The 21,377-nt window shown below is 21.7% G+C and overlaps 1 protein-coding gene across 2 annotated transcripts; it reads left to right on the top strand.

The window, feature by feature from the left end:
- Positions 1 to 2,635: 2,635 nt before the first annotated feature.
- On the top strand, positions 2,636 to 19,591 carry LOC129608321 (lactosylceramide 4-alpha-galactosyltransferase). Of its 2 annotated transcripts, none has more exons than XM_055519772.1 (3): positions 2,636 to 2,879; positions 17,978 to 18,582; positions 18,665 to 19,591. In XM_055519772.1, exons 2-3 carry the CDS (start codon positions 17,979 to 17,981, stop codon positions 19,138 to 19,140), a joined length of 1,080 nt encoding a protein of 359 aa, XP_055375747.1. In that variant the 5' UTR covers positions 2,636 to 2,879; position 17,978; the 3' UTR covers positions 19,141 to 19,591. The 2 variants fall into 2 exon arrangements, with proteins under 2 accessions (XP_055375747.1, XP_055375748.1); XM_055519773.1 differs by lacking the exon at positions 2,636 to 2,879 and adding an exon at positions 16,821 to 16,994.
- The last annotated feature ends 1,786 nt before the right edge of the window (positions 19,592 to 21,377 follow it).

The raw sequence follows: 21,377 nt of genomic DNA on the forward strand, positions 1-21,377 counted from the left end.
TCTATACAAAAAATAACAAAAAAATAAAAAGGAATTGAAAACACAAAGGATACAAAAGATGATTTCTCTTATATTAAATGCCATACAACAAAACTCTTATACAAAATAATAATATATATATAAAAAAAAAAAAATAAATTTTAATTTTTAAAATTTTTCATATTGTATAACAATTTACTCTTATTCTTTTCTTTATCATAATCACAATGTACGTCAAATATTATTTTACAAACACAAATATAATGAAAAATGATATTCATTGTTTAAAATTTTTTCATTCATATACACAATCATTTCTTATACACATCTGTAAACATGTTTGTATAATATAACATTAATATATTATTTTTTTACCATTGATTCTTTAACATTTATGTATGCATATATTATGCCTACTTACATTAATATAGAAATCTTTTAGTACTAAATAATTTCATATACCTATACATACATATATAGAATTTAAAACAATTGCAGTATTCTTTAAATTTTGTGTATAGAGATTTTCTGTAAAATGAGCTTCACTAAAATAGGAAATATTTGTAGATAAATATATACGAGTATATACTTACATATGTATATAATATTTTTGTACTTTGTTGTTGGATTTCTTTTTTTTATTCATTCCTTTTTAGAAAAACAAAAAGAAAAATATCATAATATAAAATTGTAATATACTCGTATACACTTTAAACTGTAATATAATAATATAATATACGTATAATAATAAAAATTTTTTTACATACATATTATTATTGTGCCTATAATATATGTATATGTAAGTATAATAATATGTACACGTTAGATATTTCTTTTTTTTTTCATATTTAGTATATTTTCATTTTGGGTTGAATTGAATTGATTGTCTTGTCTTGACCCACCAGTATGCGCTTGTTATGTATATCGTGAGTAAGGATAATACGGAAGAAACGAAATAAAAAAAAAAAAAACGCGGAATATATACATAAAAAAAAAATATGTAAAATTTTTTTTTAATATAATAAAATAATAATAATTTAATAAACAAAAAAAAATTATTTTAATTTAATATTTTTTTTTTGGTTGGGAAAGGAAAATATATATTAAAAATATTTAACTGGGTATTTTTTATTTCTCTTATTTTTGTAAAATATATAATTTGACATATAGTTGTTCTGTATTTTAATTTGTAAATATTTACGAAAAGAAAAATAAAAATAATAATAATAATAAAATAGAAAAGATATTGTGTATTCTAGTGTAATTGAATTTAAGAGAAGAAAAGAGATGAAAACAATAAAATAGTATAGATGAAATTGAAATAATTGTAAATCTGTAAAACATAATTTTTTATATATACATACATAAACATGTAATAAAATAATAAATATTACACAGTTAATATTAACAGTACCATTTTAATATTTTATTTTTTTTTTCTAATTTAAAAATGAAAAATTATAAATTTTCATTTAATATTTTTTAATGATAAAATATAAATGAATTGGAGAAATTTTAAAAATAAGAAAGAGAAAAATGTAATAGGTGCTTGTTCGCTCCTCTTGTAATTGTGTTTTAAAATTTTCTATTAAAAAAAAATATATAAAAATAATGTTGAAAATTTTGAGAAAATCAAAATTAAAAATTGTAATTTAAATATAAAAAAAATTTTCTTCCGTTTATATTAATATATAATACTATATAATACAAACAATATATATAAAGAGAAAAAATAAAATAAAAATAATTCCTTTTTGATTTTATAAAGTCGATAACATAGTGCAATGTCCTAATTTTCCATTTGTTTTTTTCTTTGTTTTCTTTTTTTCTCTTTTGTTATTTTCATTTTCTCGTGAATACTAATTTTTAATTTAACATTTCCTTTTTTACAATCTTATTATATATACGTTATGTAAATTAAATGTACATTTATATATATATATATATATATATAAGTCATATATCATACATATATATTTTATATATGACTCCCGATAAAGCAAAATTATAAAAAATTGCATATCATTTCAACAATATTACGATATTATATAAATTATAGCTATAGAAAATGCAATGAAAAACAATATTTTTGGAAAATAAATATACTTATGTATATAGAGAATAAAATCATATCATAAACAAAATAATATAATTACATGTTATATAAAATATCAAGAATCTTATTAAAAGAATGTGCATATAAAAGCAACAATATATATTATATTACAAATATATATATTATGAAATTTTTAAATTATATACACGCATATCGTTTTAATTTTTTAAAATTCAATATTTTAAATATTATAATATTATGAATTTTTGTGAAAATAAAATAATAATTCGAAAATAATATATGAAAATTTGGTTCTGTAAATTTCAATAATAATAATAGTTTACGGTAAATATATAAAAAATTACATTATATATCGCGTATACTGAAATATAGCATGTAAACTTGCTATATGTTAAAACATGTAAAAAAATAATTTTAATTTATAATAAAATAATTAATTGAGTTCCATATATTATGTATGTAAAATCGATTATACAAAAAAAAAAATTAAAAAAATATTATATAAATGAAAAATAATTATAACAATATTACTTTAAAAATCATAATGCTATTAATGTGTGCTCAATTCATGAAAGGTGCTAAAAATCATTATTATATTTATTACTTTTAAATTAATTAATTTTATTTACCATATATTTCTCATTAATATTTTGTTATACGAATTTATACATATGTATATATACGAACGTGTATATTATAATAAATTATTACAATAAAATTTTAATAAAATACAAAATAAAAAATAAAAACCATTTAGTCAAAAAAAACGAATAGTCAACATAAAAATTCCAAGCAAAGTGTTATATAAATCTCATATTACAAAGTAAGTATTATATGCAAACAATTAAACGCGCCAATTATTACAAATTCAATTAGTTTTAGGTTAAGTTTATTACTTATAATATGTGACATATAAATTATTTATGTGAGTCTATATTATATGTCTGGGGGAACATATATATACTTATGTAGATAATTTTAAAATACCATAATATAATCCTAATTAAATCTATATATATATATATATTTAGAAAATTAATGTAAATTGAGGTTTTTCCAAAGAAATACATAAGTAAATTTTGTTAATTTTGAATTTCTATATTATTTTAAAAATTTTGAAAATAATACACGTACGTGTGTAATTTCAATGTTTATACATAAACACTTGCATATATATCATGTATGTTCATAAATAATATGCTAATTATACAATTTTTTTTATGTTTATAAAGTTATATTGATGTGCTAAATGGTGAATATAATATAAGAAATGTGAAAAAAAAACAAAATTCTGGCGGTAATAAAAAAGCATTTTTTTTTAAACTTTTATTTATTTACTTATACAATGCTATATATATATATGATATATATAGAAATATTAATTCACCAAAGTACATACATATGTATATATATATATATAAAAAGTAGTATTCAATTACAATGTTAACTGCATGCTACCTCTATGCTACATTTTGTATATTTCAAATATACTAGTTCTGTGTGTAGATTTTTATATATGTGTTTGTATATATTGTGATATATAGTTGTTGTACACTGTGTTAAAAGATTTTTAAATTTATTCGTTTGTTTTGTTTTTTTTTTTGGAAAATAATAGCTATAATAAGCAAATTTTACCTTTATTCACTTTAGTCCTGTCTTGTCAATTTATTGAGATCCCCCATAGATATGCGCTGTAGCAACTTTTAATCTGTTGACTCAAAGAGTCCGTAGGTTTGCTGACAGTGTCCTGTTAGTACCCGCACTTGTATACTAAGAGCAACCCTACCGTATGCACTGCTCCACCAAAATGAACTTACCTGCGTAAAATCCGAAACCCGCAATGGGTATATCCTACTAGGTAGCGACGTCCCTCATTGTTTTTATTTAAGTAACGATAAATATTCAGAATTCGATGCTGAACAAGAAAATAATATACATTTGTATAGTAAATCATTATTCATTTTAAGATGAAGGAGTGTTTTCGGAAAGCATGCATAAATGTTAATATATTATAATCTTTCATGAATCGAAATTTGGAAATTAGGAGGACTTATTAGAAACATAGGCAAGGGACCATGAAGAATTTCATGTCTGTGATAGAGAAATATGTGTTGCGGATTGTTGCCGATTGGTTTCTTTAGTAGCCTTACACTTGACATTCAATTGTCCTGATACTGCCTCTCTTATTACTATATTATCATACTACAAACGAAACAGCAAATTTATGATATACCAGAATGAATACATTTTTCCTATTAAGCTGAATAAATGAATTGTATGACTCAACGATTTTTTTAAAGCGTCAAATAAATGAAACAACTACTTCTTTTGATAAATCGAGTATTTATTTAAAATATTGAAATCCATGCTATTTTTTTGTTTATATGAAAAATATTTATGTAAAAATCTTGAATTTTTATTACTTAGAATTTCACTGATTATCGATAATATCATAATTAAAATAATATATTTGAATACTTAACAAAAAACCGTCAATAATTATATTGTATGATTTTATGCAAGGTTGCTGATTTAGGAAACAGAGAGAGAAAAAAAAACACAATGTTGATAAGAGCTTATTATATGAGTATTACATATTTTATCGTAAAAAAATTATTAACACTATGAGCTGCTCCCCTGTGAACAAAAAAGGAAAAAAAAAATTTACACTGAGTTCAAAGGATCTCACTCGGTAATCTCTAAATTTATAAAAAAATTTTTAGAATAGAACTTCTAGCTTCTAGCAGCACGACCAGAACATTTTGGCATAATCTTAATCTGCGGAGCACGGCAGATCTGATGTTTCCCCAAAGAAGAGCTGTGATAGGGGTTATAAATGGATATCTGATTGACAGACAAACAAGGAGAATGGAACGCCCTATTGATGTTCTCTGCAAAAGCTGCTGGTGTGAGGAGTAGGAGGACAATACTTCTTCTTCTGTATTTATATTCGGTTTTGGAACTTTCTTGGGTCACACTTATTCTTGAAAGTTTTGGAGCTGGTATATGTAAATGTCCAAAATTTAAACTGGTTTAAAAAGGATTCGGGCTGGTTCAATAGACGTTAAGGATAATGGAGATTCAGCAGAATCACAACAGGCCTACCTGGTCTATATTTATCCTTTGATGATCGCGTCAATCTAGCCTAGTTAGAGTTTTAAAATTAAAAAAATTTATTGTTTCAAAATGTTCACCATAGTGGAAAACACTGTTCGAGTTTGTTGTAGACGTTCACTGATGTGATATGATAAAATGGCATTAAATGTGTTAGATCGAATCGCTTTTAGTTCAAAATTTAATAATAAACATATAGTTAAAGTCTTTACATAAATTTTATAAAATTATTTTTAAAAATTTAATCTATATTACAAGTATGTCATGTATTAATATAAAATTTATGAAAAAAAAATTGAAAAATTCTAGAACAATGGCAATATTAAATATAATGAAATGAGTACTTTGTATTTTATAATAAAAATATCAAAGGGAATCTTTTCCTTTATTTTTATATATATATACATTTATATACATATATATAAGAACACTTATGAAGAACTCGTTATTTCCTATTCGAATTTAGATTAGATATTTAAGTTTATTACATTGTTTTTCACAAAATACCAAAAAAAAAGGATGAATAACTTAAAAAAAAATTAAAATACTTCCTGCGAGTTTTGCATATTTTTTAAGCTTGAAAAGAGCGTAAATTTGTATAGAATTATTAAAATTTTAATAAATTATAGGGTTGAATATTAAATAAAGAGAAACAAAAATTTCGAACTAGTTACAAGAAAAAAGAAACAAAAAAAATTATTTTTATTTCAAGTTCAGATTCTCATCTCAATTGGCAACTACATATTATACGAGTATATACATATGTGACCTCATAATTTATGTTGCTTTCTTTCATATATGAAAAATAGTGTAAGGGCTTAAGTACGATACTTGTTATAATAATAATAATAATAGTATAATAATGGTGAAGATGATGATGATCATCATCATGAAGATGATGATACTTGTAAAAAAGAATGAATATTACAAAAATGATGAAATCTTGCTCAATGTTTTTATGTAAAATCTATTCAATTTGGCATAAATTTTTCTTTTTTTTAATTTAAAAAAAAGGGTAACTATTTTATTTTTATGTTGGTATAGGTATTAGTTTCATTTGTTAGTCCGATTGCCCTTGTGTCTCCTTACAAAGTTTCTACACTTTTTGGGATAAAAAGTTTAAATTTTAGACACAAATAAATAATTAGTAAAAACTTATTTTGGTAGAAAATTTTTATCTATCTCTTGTTCCCTCTCTAAATGTTACAGATCTTCAAAGCTCTAAGAATGCCATAACGAGTAACGCAACGACAAACATTTATCATTCTGCAAAAAATGTCGGTTGAAACCAACCGTTACCCTATAGGCACGTTTTTTTTTAAATTTTTGATGTCGTTCCACTTCTATACGGCAACTTTTAGCAGTTTACGAAATTTGTAACATTTGGGTTTTGGCCGCCTTATATTTCTGAAACCATAAGTTTTTCCTATAAAAACGACAAGGCAAAAGTAAATTTCATGCCATCAAAAAGTATAATTTTTTTTCTTAACTCACTAAATTAAACGTCGAATTCGGTCATTATGTAAACGCTTCTTTTTTTCTTCCAATCAATATAGTTTCATCGCAATTTAAATTTTCTAAAGCTTAGCAGAATATTAAAGCAATTGTGGTGAAAAATGAAGTTCTGCTTTGCATTAATGACTAAATATTTCACAACAATTTTAACATTAAATTGTCAAAATATTGAAAAAGTTTTTGGTGGGAATAGGTGTATGTTTTTTATTTTCGATTACGTCTTGTATATTACAAATTGTAGATGAATGTGTTAAACAAACTCATATACATTTATAAGTATCCTTTTTCTCTTTGACATTTATGTAGATATATATATATATATATATACATAAATATGTGTACATAAATGTCAAAATATATAAATAGATGCTTTGAAGATTTTGTTTCACACATGCTTCACACAGGACAAAGAAACAACATAAATAGCATCCATGTAATATTGTATATATTCCCATACATAATGTTATATACATATATATATATTCACATGAGAGTGAATGTTTTTATTTATATATTTATTTATTTTATATAATATAATATTGGAGTTTATTAAACTATTCGTATATAATGTTTCTTCAATATATAGGCAAATTATAATATTATTTATTATATATAAAATATATTTTAATATATTATATACACACATAAAAGTGTTATTTTATGTGTATGTGTTATACTATATATATTATGTACATGTTTATATTTGTGTGTATCAACACCTATTACACAGATTGTTGAGCAGTTAATGCGTTGATATTCATCTATCTTTGAAGTTTTTAATAAATAGAGACAAGTAGTCTCGTTTGTATTAAAGATGAAAAAAATTTCAAAAAAGAAAAAAAAAGCTTAAATAAGCGATATTTATATAATTCAAGAAATATAATAATTTTGGTTCTCGTATATTATAAAGGAATGGTACACATAGCTATAACGGTATTTTATTTAAGCAAGCAGCTGTTTAAAAGTGATATACGTTTTTATTATTGAAAAATTTTGATAAAATTATTGAAAAAATTTTATTCGTATTTATGAATTACATATATGTAGTGTATAGTGTATGTTATATATGTATATATATAGCTATAAACATACGTAATATATATTTGAATATAAATTCTAGCAGCTGGCGCTTTCAGAAAAGTTGAAAAAAAGGGAACTTACAATATACATATGTATGTATATATGTACAGTTAAAATAATGAAAAATAAATTAAATTTTAATATTTTAAAAATTTTTTATTGCTTTGGTCTTAAAAACATACGTAAAGGTACTTAAAATAAGTATATGAAATTAAATCTCAGTCTTTCGATTCGATTGATTGCGTCAATAATAGCTATATTAAATTGTAAGCCTACAGTTAAGTATAGACTAACTGTTGCCGAAAGTTAATTGTATGGAGTAAAGGAACAAATAACTTTCAATATAACTTAAAATTTAATAATAAATTTTTGTAATTTTATTGCAAATCAAGTTTACTCATTTATAAAGTTTAAAAAGAAAATTAAAACGATTAATCCTACGGTTTGTAAACCAGCACATTTCTATTCAATGATTAAAATCTATAGATCTTATATTTATGTTATATATTGTGTATTTGGTATATGTATATTAGATTTTGATCTAAGTAATTAAATTAAAAATGTAATTGAAATACATAAATGTAGTTCTGTTGCTAATAAGAAAATTTGCATAAATTTAGGAGAAATCTAAGAGTAATGTATTCGGAAAATTTGATTATACTAACACTTTAATGCTAATTAATTAAGTTAAGTAGGTGTAATTAATTAAGTTAAGTTCTTTTTGGATAAGAGGAATTTCTTATTTTTATAGAAGTTCGATAGTCCGAACTGTTCGGCATGATAAAAATTATTTTGAAAATTAACGAAAAACTGGTTTGAATAAACAAACGATTTATTTAAGGTTTGGTAATTTACCTTATATATTTGAACAGTTGCATTTGGAATTTTATTGGTATTGTGAACTAGTTAGTAAAACATTTAAAAATATGCAACTATGCGGTCAAAAATTTTTTATTAAAATTTTCTTTTGCTAATTTGAATTGAGCTCTTTAGTTGCTATTTTTAATTAAAGTAATTAATGAAAAAAATTATCAGTATTATAAGTAATTTATTTTAAGTGTCTATATATAATTAGACTGCTATTACATGACTTTAAGTGGTGGTCAATTTTTTATTTTAATTATTCTAAAATAAAAATGAATAATAAAATTTATTTGGTAGCAATATATAAGATAAGCTTATCTAAGAAAAAAAATTTTCAAATCGTAATTTTAAAAGCATTTAACAAAACATTATTTTATTACTTCCATTTAGTATAATGAATCATGCAAGAATATAGTATGATCATGTGTAATGTGTATACGATATAAAAAATGTTACAAAATACCGTGACATCCAAAATGCAATATGAAAAGTTTAACTTTAGTTGGACTATTGCAACTAAAAAAATTTTTTGCAGCAATTTTTGGATCATATTTACTAGTGTCAATATGATCCAAAACATGTGGAAAGTTATAACTTATAACTTAACAAAACACTTAGAATTTACAAACAGCATAACGTTGTCGAAAATGTCGTATACTTAAAGTTATCATTGTTGTTTTCACAAATATATTATACTATTAAATAAAGTTAGTGCTTCTGGGTATTGTTGATATAGTTGTCACAATTGTCATATATTTGAAGATACTATTACTCGTAAACTTAAAAAATAAGATTTCTGATAATTATAGAAAAAGCATAAAATTTTTTTATTCTGCCATCTCTAATTTTCTTTCCATAGTGACCGTTCAATTTGGATATTTTGGAACAAGCTGCATTGTAGATATTTTTTTTTTATTGCATTCTGGATCAGTAGTACATTGTAGTGCATTCTTTCATATTGCATTTCAGAAGTCAAGGATAATATAATTTGTCAACAAAAGCAAAAAAACAAAAAAAAAAAAAGAAATCCACAAAGAATTGAAAAATCTTTTCAGCTTTTTTTAATTTAATTTTTTTAATATAAAAAAATATATATTTTTTAAATAAATAATACCGTATATGCATGTCTGATAAAAAATAAAAACAAAAAAATGTGAACCATTCTGTTTGTAAGCGCGGTATTCAAAAAAAAAAGGAAAAAAAAAATAATTCATCAAAATTATTTTGCTGGCGGATTTCCAAGAATTTTATTTAATTCTCTAAGGTATAGTAGTAAAAATATTAAACGTTACTTAAAGTTTTTATATATAATAAAGTTGTTTTCCACCCTTATAATAACTATGTTGGATATTTTATGTATTTTAAGGTACATTATGTATATATATATATAATATAAAGCATATGCATGTACTCAATCACTTGGTCAAGGTCGTAAATTTCTTAAATAATATGAATTTTATATAGTCTTTTATTAGGAAGGGATTTAATATTGATTTTTGTTTTTTTTCGTGCAATAATACAGTTAAAAATAATCTTCTTCGTTTTCCCAGATTGTATTTTTCCATTCTAAATAACAAAAATATTGCACAAAAGTAGGTTGTTTTGTTTTGTGTACATTTTTGAGGCAGGAAAATAAATCAAGTAGAAAAATTTCATTGCACAAAATATTAAAAAAAAAAAAATTATGCACATTTTTATGTATTCACATAACTTTATATAGGCTTTATATTTACTTTATGTACAATTATAATTTATATATATATATATATTTATATATATAGACTTTCAATCTGTAATAATTTTTTTCGAACAACAAGAAATGCACTTTTTGTCCGCAATAAACTTTTGTTGGTTCTTTCTTTTCATTTTTTTTTGTTGTAACTTTTTTGGCCTCGTTTTATATTTCCCTATACATGTAGATGCACACAACTAAAACATTTTTATGCAATGAATTGGTTTACAATTATTTTTTCTGTTTTGGGTTTTTGTAAGAAAAAACAAAAAAATAACTTGTAATCGATATTGTAATTATTCCATTATTTTCTGTGTATACTGTAATGTATGTAATTATTATAGTTGATGAAAATTCGTAATACATGTTTAGATTAAGCCAATGATTTCCATATAAATTTTAAATTGTGTTATTGAATACATTTTGGAGTTATTCTAGTAAGATATATTCTTCGTTAATAAAATATTACGATTCGGTGTTACTTTCAAATTATTAATTTATTTTAATACTTAAAATATTACAATTTAATATACACTGATTGTAGATTACAAACTCTACATTAAATTAATATGACGTGTGTCATATTATCTTCAAAACCTGTTTTTATATACTATACATATAAATAATATAATGTCAAAATAATATTTAAAATAATTTGAACAGTGTTAGCACTATTCAAAATTATGTAATTAATTATAAGACATAAAGGGGTTAAATAAAAAGTTAACTAAATTATGGGCATGTGTTTTTAATATTAAAAGCAATTTTTTTTTGTATAGTAAGATATTTACCGTTATCTTCTACGTAAATTATGGGAAATTCATATATTTGATTTTTGGCTTTCGAAATTTTACCAGTCTCTCTGCTTTTGTGGAATTGAAGAAGCGTATTATAGGTTTTAATATAAAAAGCTTGTTAAAAATGACATATTTACCGTTTTGAGGAGCAACAATGTACTTTGTCGCTCTAGTAACTATTGCAATCTGAATTTTGATGAACAATCTATTGTTTTCGTACCTTTACTATGTGTTAATTTTTAAATTTCTATGACATATAAATGAATATGACAATGCAAATAAGAATTTTTATAAATCCCTGTTTAAAATAAAATTTAATAAAAATTCTAATAATGCTAATAAAATTTACATTTTAATTAAGACGAATTAATCATAAATTTAAAATATAATACTTGTAATTTGACTTTGATTAAATTCTGTCCTCTGACGCGTCAAATATTTATGGATGATAACAGAAACATTATTAAAAATTACTGTTATTAAATTTGTATTAGCGCATGTTGTTCTAAAAGTATAATTTTTATTAATTTTTTTTTTTTTTTTTCACATTTTACTTAATCAATCAAAGGAAGATATAAAAATGTTTATTTATTACTATGTTATTAAAATACGATTTAAAATATATACTAAAACATTTAAATAATACGAGCTATTCAAATATGAAATTCATTCATTTATATATCAATATTAAAAGATCTAAGTAATGTAAAAAAATAATCATAATAATTTACATTTGAAATGTAATTTTACATTAACACCGGTAACCGATTATTATAGAATAATGATATTGTTAAGCTTATCATAATAATTCACTATACATTTGATATGTACATATACAAAACATGAATTATTAATAGCTGGTTCCGTTTTTATATATTATGAAATATATACGTAACTAGAGATATTTGAAGTGTTAATACATGTTGAAAATGTTGACATATGTACATTAAAATTTTGAGTAAAATTTTCTGTTCGGTACATTAAAATCTATATTTTCTATACTAACTATATCCACCAATTATTGTTGTTAAAAGGCTTTTTCCTATAATAACACGAGTCACTCAATAACATGAGTAACACGTAGGAGACTCGCTTTTACATTATGTAGTTCATTCCATGTAGTTTAATCTATAATTTCTATTCAAATACAAAATAATTACCTATGAATTTATTTTTTTTTTTGTTAGTTCCAACTAAAGTGCTATTGTCCTTTCCTCACTCAAATATTTTATAACTTTTTCATAATATTTATTTGGTATGTGTGCTCTCCTAAAGGCATGACATAAGTTTTTTACGACAATTTTTTATATCTAGTATACCAATTATATAGTATACCAATTTATATATCACTTTGTTATAAGTACCTATTAGACGTTGTTCATATGTGTAAAATATTGTGTACTTACATAATAATATTCTTTTTATTATATAAATGTTATACATTTATAATACAATATTTATTTTCTTTTACCGTTTCCAGCATAGAAAACACTGACATATGTATGCAAATAGAGGTAAATGATAAGAAATCTTATGTTTACAAACTTTAACAAGCCATTAATTATTAAAGAAAAGTTGACATTTTGTGTGTGTTACCTACATTTACAATATAAACTATATTGTTATGTATAACAGTTTCATTTTAGATCTTATAGTAGTTCAGTTAGGAATTCCAGCACATTTCAAACTTTATGAATTTAAATTTCCAATAAATAATATAACAGTATTGCTGTTGTTATTTCTTGTTGTTATATTACCAATTCTACAGTGGGTCCAATTCGGTACTATTCCATCAGACATTGTATCGTTCTTTTTCATCAAGTTATTCGAAATTTAGCTTTTGTTCTAAATTTGTCTGTTGCTTTTGATGTTGTTTCAGCGTTTTCTTGAATGTCTAGACTTTTAAGTACGTCTTCTTTTGAAACGTGTTGGATTTCTTTATCATGCTATACTTTTTAGCATCATGTTTGAATTAGTGGTGGTGCCTCAACATCTCGCAGTTTTGCTCTTCCTACATATTTATTATAGAAGGAAACAAAGTATGTGGTTTGCTAGGTTTTTCTTTTTATAACCTGTGTGAGATTTTCATTTATGATTATTGCTGCAATGTTTATTTCACCTCTGAATCGTTTGCGGTATACTTTCCACTCCTGCTTCTTTTGCGTACCGGAGACTATTTTTCTAAAATTACAAATATAATAAGTTTGTGAAATTAATAAATGATTTTTGTATTCATTATAATTAAATTTTAAATTAAAATTTTTTTGATATTAGCCATTTCGACAGTAAAAATTAAATAATATTCATTTTTTATAATGACAAACAGCCATAAAATTTAAAAAAAAATATTTAAAAATTTTTTCTAATATTTATAAATTTTGCTCGATACGTTTATATTTATGTATATTCTAGTATAGTTTATACAAAAATTTGATGAGATTACTTAAAATCAAGAGTGAAAATCATAACTGAACTATGTAATTTTATTATAAAGAATAAATGAAAAGAGGTGAGTTGATTTCGAGTGTTTCCTAAAAAAAATTTTCTAAATCGATTATTGTCACTTTAATAAAAATTGTACGAAGAGAGTTGCCAGATGGAAAATGCATATGTCAAGAAATAAAAATCTAAATTATTAAGAGCTTTGAAATTATTTTTTATACAGGCACGATAACGCGATTGTGATGAAATGTAAAATTTATTAAAGAATAGAAAGAATCTTTGGACTGAATGCAATTACTAATGAGAGTATAATGAGTATTGCTGAATAAATCTAATTGAAATTAGAATATGAATATTTCGAACATTTATTTTACTTTTATTATTTTTTGCTGCAGGAATTTATTTAAACATATTTTATTAAAACAAAATCAAATTTAGTGAACAATAAAAAAAGATAACAAGTTTCATGACTTTCAGTTTGAATTTTACTGGATCTGATCCGGATACCGGATTTGAATCTTACCGGAAATAATTATTTGATTGTCAAATTTTCATTTATTCAGAAAATATTATTATTATTATTATTGATTAATTTTTATTTGGCAACTCTTAATACTTAAATATTCCATATTAAATACATGTCTATTTAATAAATGATTGATAAAGCTCATTACATGTATAAAATTTAGATAATCTCAAGTGTTAGGAAGAAAAGTTACAAATTACATTTAAAATTATAGTAAATTTTTGTAATTATATTGTAACAAAGATAAATACCTATGTATATATTATGTATGCTTCTATATGTGTGTATGTGTTTAAATATTTTTAAACCAAAAGGATAGTTTGTACATTGAAAGTAATTTACTGTAAATAATAAATTAGGAACAATAATCAATCATTATTATATTTGTAATAACTGTTTTATTTAATTTTTTATGATATTTTTATATACGTATATTTGCTATATAAAATTTGGATTGCAAGGAACATACATTTTTATAACAAATTCGTAATTTCGGTGTATGAACATTAAGAATGCAAGATTCCAGACTTTTTAACTGTCATTTGATGTCCTCGAAAAATTCATTGTATAGCAGTTATACTTGTCTTAAATTTTCCAGTTTTTAATTATTTGTTCAAAGTGCTATTATACGGATAATTGTAGCAGTTTAAGTTTTTAGTAATTTTAGTTTACTCAATTTTTTATCTATATGTAATCTGAATCATTACTAAATGATTACATTCATTATTACAGTTACTGTGATTGCGAAATTTCAATAATATACAAAAATATTATATTGTTATACTTAATTAGTAAGTATAATTTATAATCTGAATTATGGATTAATATCACAGTCCTGCAATTTTGAAGTCAAGTGTTCTAATCAAACAATATAATATTATCTATGTATATTGTATTCCATTCTAAATCGATTCTGTGTTCCAAATTTTATAGTTTTTTTGTGATTTTTGAAATTTCTGATTCAATTTTCTACTTTACTGTAAATATATGATTATATATACATATAAGCTGGTTAATTGTTCCCTTATTGTGAAAAATAAAATGAAATAAAATTATTCTTTTATAACTTTGAAGTATAGCTTGTATATGTATATAGAAAAAAATTTCATACAAATTTTTATTACTTAATATAGATTATTGTTTTTTTTTTATTATTTTAGTTATACTTAATTACTTTTTGATTTGTTTAGTTGACTTTAATAATTTGTGTTTGTATAACATGTCTGACAAGGTTTCGAATTAATTAATTAAAGTGCTAAAATCACATAATTTATAGAACTTTATTTTGATTTGTTTTATTGATTTGGAAAAGAAAAATTCTTTGGAAATGAAATTCAAAAAAAAAAAATATTCTTAATTTGTTTTATGTAAAAGTGTGTATAATAAATGAATAGCGGAGAAATAGTCTGTCTTTTTATTTAGGAGGTTTATTGTTTTTTGTAAAACGCAATAATTTTGAGAAGCTACTAAGGTTATTTCGTTCTACTTATTTTATTATTCTATATGTAAATTAATTAATTCAAAGGTTAAGTAATGTTTTTTAATAATTTTGTATATTCCAAAATGGACACAAATAATATGAACAAATTTTTATAATACTGAATAAAAAGATTAAGTGATTTCTGATTAATATAAAAAAAAATCCATTTTTTCATATGAACAAACAGTTTTCATATGAATTATTGCTTCCTTTAATTATGGGTTCAAAAACGACACTTTTATCATTGTTCTTGGTTCTTATACGACTACAGAAATAGTTATATAAAATTTTAAATAATTTTGAAAATTTTGTATAGTTCAACATATGAAATTAATTTGATAATTCAACAGAAAATTATATTAATCGTTTTTTATAATCTTATATGTAATTTTTTTTTAAATTAACAGTTTTCAATAATTATTGATAATAATGTATAAAAAATTTTTAAACTAATAGCCCCAAGAAATTATTATTATTATAATTATATAACTTAATAACAAATGCAAATTTCTCATCTTGTTTCCAAAGTTATAATTAAAACAAGTTGTTTGACGTTGTGCCGAGTATCAAGTATCAAATTGCAGTTTAACCTTTAATAATATTGATTTGTTGTTATTAAATTTGAAATTTTCCTTTTTTTTCATACAATATAGTTCTAGTTTCTTCATATTGAACAAATTAAAAAATATCATTATATAATATTAAAATTATAATTACTACTTCGACAATGCACTATACGTATATATATTTATACATATATTCACATCAATTTGATGAAATATGATAACTGTTATAATTATGTATGTACATATAATTCCACAAATATGCGTACGTATATGTAGTTAGTTTTAAATTAGTTATATATTTTTTTAATATTCCGTGCATGAGCTGTTCAAGCTCATAATGTTTCACGCTTCGGTACATTTATTAGAATTTTAATTTTTTACATTAATTTTAATGACTTATTTACAACAATTTATATACGAGTTCGTATAAATATTATATTAATAATATATATTATAAAAAAATTATTATATACCAATGTACATTGTTTTGTAATATATTATCTTTAAAAATTAGAAAAAAATTACAATTTTATAAATAAAAATTATAGATCTTAACTTTTATACTTGTGTGTAGAATAATGAAAATAAGCAAGTGTAATGTCAGTTTATATTAACACCTATGTCTATAAGGGTATAAGTATAATTAGCGTAGTGTCATTCGTTAATAAGTTTTTTTTAAACTCTCTTGGAATTCGTGAATACAAAGTTTGATATATAATTGAAAAACAAAAATATGGTTGAAAAGTAAAGTTCTGTGCAATGAATGATTTTTTCAGAACCGGACTACAGTTAAAATCAGTACTTTATATGAGAATCTCTTTTGTAAATAAAATTTGTTTATACGTATACTTTTTTCGAACTACAAAACTGCCTACATGAAGTTTAATTAAAAATATATATGTATGTACATTATTTAATACCTTATTACTTATAATCGTTTTTTTAAATCGAAACAAAACTATATGTCAATCAATTTTTACCGACCGCGTTTATATAATCGACATTGCGGTCGATTCAAATAACATCAAACATTTTCAATTTCAATACTGTATTTAGTTGAAATCAGAGACATCTGGTACTTATAAAATTTCAAGCCACTAGAATTGTATGATATCTCTGTTCACACACGTTTTATAATTCTGCAAATTTTTGCAATGCAGTAATTTTACTATTTTAATTATACAAAGCAAGTACATTTTATTGTAATGACAACGTCATAACGCATTTTTTACTTCATTTTAATACAAACATTTTGTATTGTTCTCATCTCTTAAAGATTTTAACTTTGAAATAATAATTTTTTATAGTGAAATAGAAGTTTAAAAATAAAATTTTTTTTAATTTATAAACTGTAATAGATCTTCATTATGGTTAATTATTAAATACTATTTTCTAAATCAATTTTCCCTGAAGTGAATAAAAATTACAATAATATTTTTTAGTAAGTGTCGGAGAAATTAAAATAAAAGCTTTTTTTTTGTAATAAATTTCAAAAAAACAATCACGGCATCTGAAAATAACATTTCAATAATAATTTTACTGCGGCACCTAAAAAGGCATTAATTATTTATGGAATTTCCCATAATTTTGCATATCTCAATCAATTTTAGTTGAACTTAAAATTTTAATAATATTTAAATTACTAGAATAATATGTCACTTTTGTATAGCAGTTATAGAATTTGAATATTTTAATTACTTTGATACAATGATTGAGACAATTCGTGAATACTTTTAAATTTATTTAAGATTTAATAAAAAAAATTAATACGCAAATTTTTTTCTCTCTTTTTTTTTTTTTTGCAGGATGGTTTTTTTAGCACCAAAGAAAAATTTATTTAATTTATATTTTTTACGTTATAAATTTATATTTTTAACAATTGGATTATTATTTGTATATATACTTTTAAATGGTGATATTAGAAGCAATATAAATGTACGAAAATGTTTTTCCGATATAAATGTACAAAATAAAATCGAAGATATTTTATTAAGTGAACGAAAGCCACGTAAAGGTAAAACGATATTTTTTCATGAAACATCGTGTAATATACCAGATACATTAAATCATGTTAGACTGAAAGCACGTCAAGCATGTGCAATTGAATCAGCAGCATTAACAAATCCTAATTTAGATATTTATGTATTATTTGCTAGTCCAAAAATATTAAATAATCAGACAATAACACCAATATTAGAATCAATACTATCATATCCAAATGTATATTTAAGAAATGTTAATTTATGGAGTTATGCAGCTGATACACCAATATATGAATGGTTTAAAGATGGTAAATTATTTAAATCGAAATATATTTATTCACATGTATCAGATTTTTTACGTTATTTAACATTATGGCATTGGGGTGGTACATATTTAGATTTAGATGTTGTTATGATGAAAACAATAGGTAAGTAAATTAATAAAAATTTAATTATATAACAAGATTTTAATTTATATATTTCTATACATATATATATTATTAATTTTAGAAAATATTCCACCAAATTTTGCTGGTGCTGAATCAATATATCATGTTGCTGCTGGTGTCTTAAATTTTGATTGGGATGGTTTTGGACATGAAATTGCTGATATGTGTTTACGAAATTTTCAAACACATTTTGATGGTTATGATTGGGGTAAAAATGGCCCTGGTGTTATTACAAGAACATTACATGAAATATGTAAAACAAAACAAATTTATTTAATGACACGTTCAAGATGTTTTAATTTTAATGTTTTTCAAAATGAAACATTTTATGCTGTACCATATACACATTGGAAATATTTTTTTGATAGTGATTATTTAGAACGTACATTAGAAATGACAAAAAATTCAATAGCTATACATGTATGGAATAGATATAGTAGTGATACACCAATTATTGTTGGTTCAAATGTTGCTTATGGTGTTATAGCAGAGAAATTTTGTCCAAAGGTTTATAAATCTAGCGGAAAATATTTTTAAAAATTATCTAAATAAGTATGTAAATTTGACAAATACAAAAAAAAATGTGTATTTATAAAATTATAATATATATGTATTATAATAATATGTAAATAGAAAAATAAATGTACATGTACATAATATAATAGTTTTAAGTTTATGATATCAATATAATGTCGAATTAAAAGCGAATTATAATATAAAAATTAAAATTTTTGTTATACTTTTTGCTATACATCATAGCTATGTATATATACATATATATTATATATTATGTTAAGTACGAACATCATTAATATGTATATATATACTAGATATTAGAATGCTTAATAGTTTAAAATGATAGCAATTTATTACATTAAAAAATAACAAATAAAAAAAGATTAAAAAACATTTTATAAAATATTATTTTTATGTATAACATAAATTCAATTTCAAATTAATTTAAAATATTTAGCAATAATTTGAGACTTTATTCCAACTAGTATGTAAATTTAAGTATATTTTAAAGATTGCTTTAGTTTTCACTTAAATTGAAGAAATTATGGTACAAATCGCTTTAAGAAGATCTAATTTAGAAGTAAACATATATATACTTCTAAATTGTATGTGGCTGAATCAATATTTTAAATATACATAAATATATTATTGCTCAAAATTTATTAATTTTATTTTTCGAATATGTATTAAAATTCTTTTGTTTAGTAAAAAAGTTTCGTATGAAATTTATTATTTTTTTTTTTCAATTCAAAATTTTATAATTGCTCAAATCGTAATATTTCATACATAATATATGTTTATATGATTTTATTTAAAAGTTATTTAGTATATAAGATAAAGGGTATATATATATATATATATATATAATGAATTTTAAATGCGATTAAAATTAAATGATATATATATATATATCTATAGTTAAGAAAGTAGAAGCGAAAGTAATTTTAAGGATCCTTAAGACAATGTAAAATAGGTTATGACAAGAAAAACGATTTACGTATTGATTACCTACATGTACAGATTTTTTTAATTATAAAATGATTTTATTTTAATTCCAATATTATATTTAAATTTGGTTTTTAGATTGTTCTTGAATTATAACATATTAAATTTTAACTTTAATGAAAAAAAATTTTTTTTGACGACAAAGTATCTAATAATAATATTTAAGTTAAATTTATGTCGCTTTATTTAAAAAATACTTTTTATATAAGGCTTTATAAAAAATTTTTTATTAATCGAAATATAATTTTTAATAGATTTTTGGGTTTTTAAATTGCTTTGTAATTAAATTGTTTTTTAACAAACTCCCGAGAATGAATAATTTCTTAAGTGTTTCATTAAAATTAAAATTTCAGTTTTAATTTAATATAATTACTTAATCTATTATATTTTTAATTATATTTCAATTTTTGTTTTTAATTTTAAAAAGAAATTCATATCATAAATAAATTGCTTCTATCTTCTTTTATACTTAAGTATACAAAAAAAAATATCGTATAATAATATCGTAAATCCCAAAGACACATCAAATATAAATTATCAATAAAAAAAAACAATAAAAAATCATATCTAATATTACAAAATATCATTTTTAAAAACAAAGAACAAAAAATTTACCAAAAAATAATTTAAAAAAAATTCATTATAAATTTTTTTTTAAATATTAAATATCATAAGCATTTTGTAAATTAAATACATAAATATGTATAAATTTTACAAAAATTCGAGTTTTAAAACACATTATTAGAATCTATTAAAATAATTCAAAAAAACAAAAAATAAATTATATAAAATATAAGAACAACGACTCGATCCTTAGGATTTCTATATATTATAGTTTTCTAATTACAAGGTAGTTAAAATATAGACCGAAAACGGAAATATTAAAAATATTAAAAACAGTTCATAAATTGCTTATAATATTTAGCAAAGCTTTTAAAAATTATATAATTATGAAAAAAAACAACAAAAAATCGAAGCAGAAAAATTTTAGTGAGAAATAAAAGTTGTGAATTATAGTTTCTTATATTTTATTAATATTTTACATATATTATAATTATATAATTCTTATATACATATAAATTTGTGTGAAAAAGAGATTTTAAATTGGAATTAATAATAATAAAATTAATTTAGTATGATTTTATTATTTGAAATTTAAAAATTTAATTATTAAAAAAATTTTTCAAAAACATTCAATTTTAATTTTAAATATATGAATCTGAATTATTAATTAAAACTGCGAAAATCATTGA

Source organism: Condylostylus longicornis, unplaced genomic scaffold (assembly GCF_029603195.1).
Source record: "Condylostylus longicornis isolate FDR11 unplaced genomic scaffold, ASM2960319v2 ptg000031l, whole genome shotgun sequence".
NCBI lineage: Eukaryota > Metazoa > Arthropoda > Insecta > Diptera > Dolichopodidae > Condylostylus > Condylostylus longicornis.

What these genes read in the sequence shown, in the direction of transcription:
- LOC129608321 (XM_055519772.1), top strand. Translation starts at nt 17,979, where the DNA reads ATGGTTTTTTTAGCACCAAAGAAAAATTTATTTAATTTATATTTTTTA. An exon ending in TGTTATGATGAAAACAATAG is followed by an intron (nt 18,583 to 18,664) that starts GTAAGTAAATTA and finishes TATTAATTTTAG; the next exon opens with AAAATATTCCACCAAATTTT.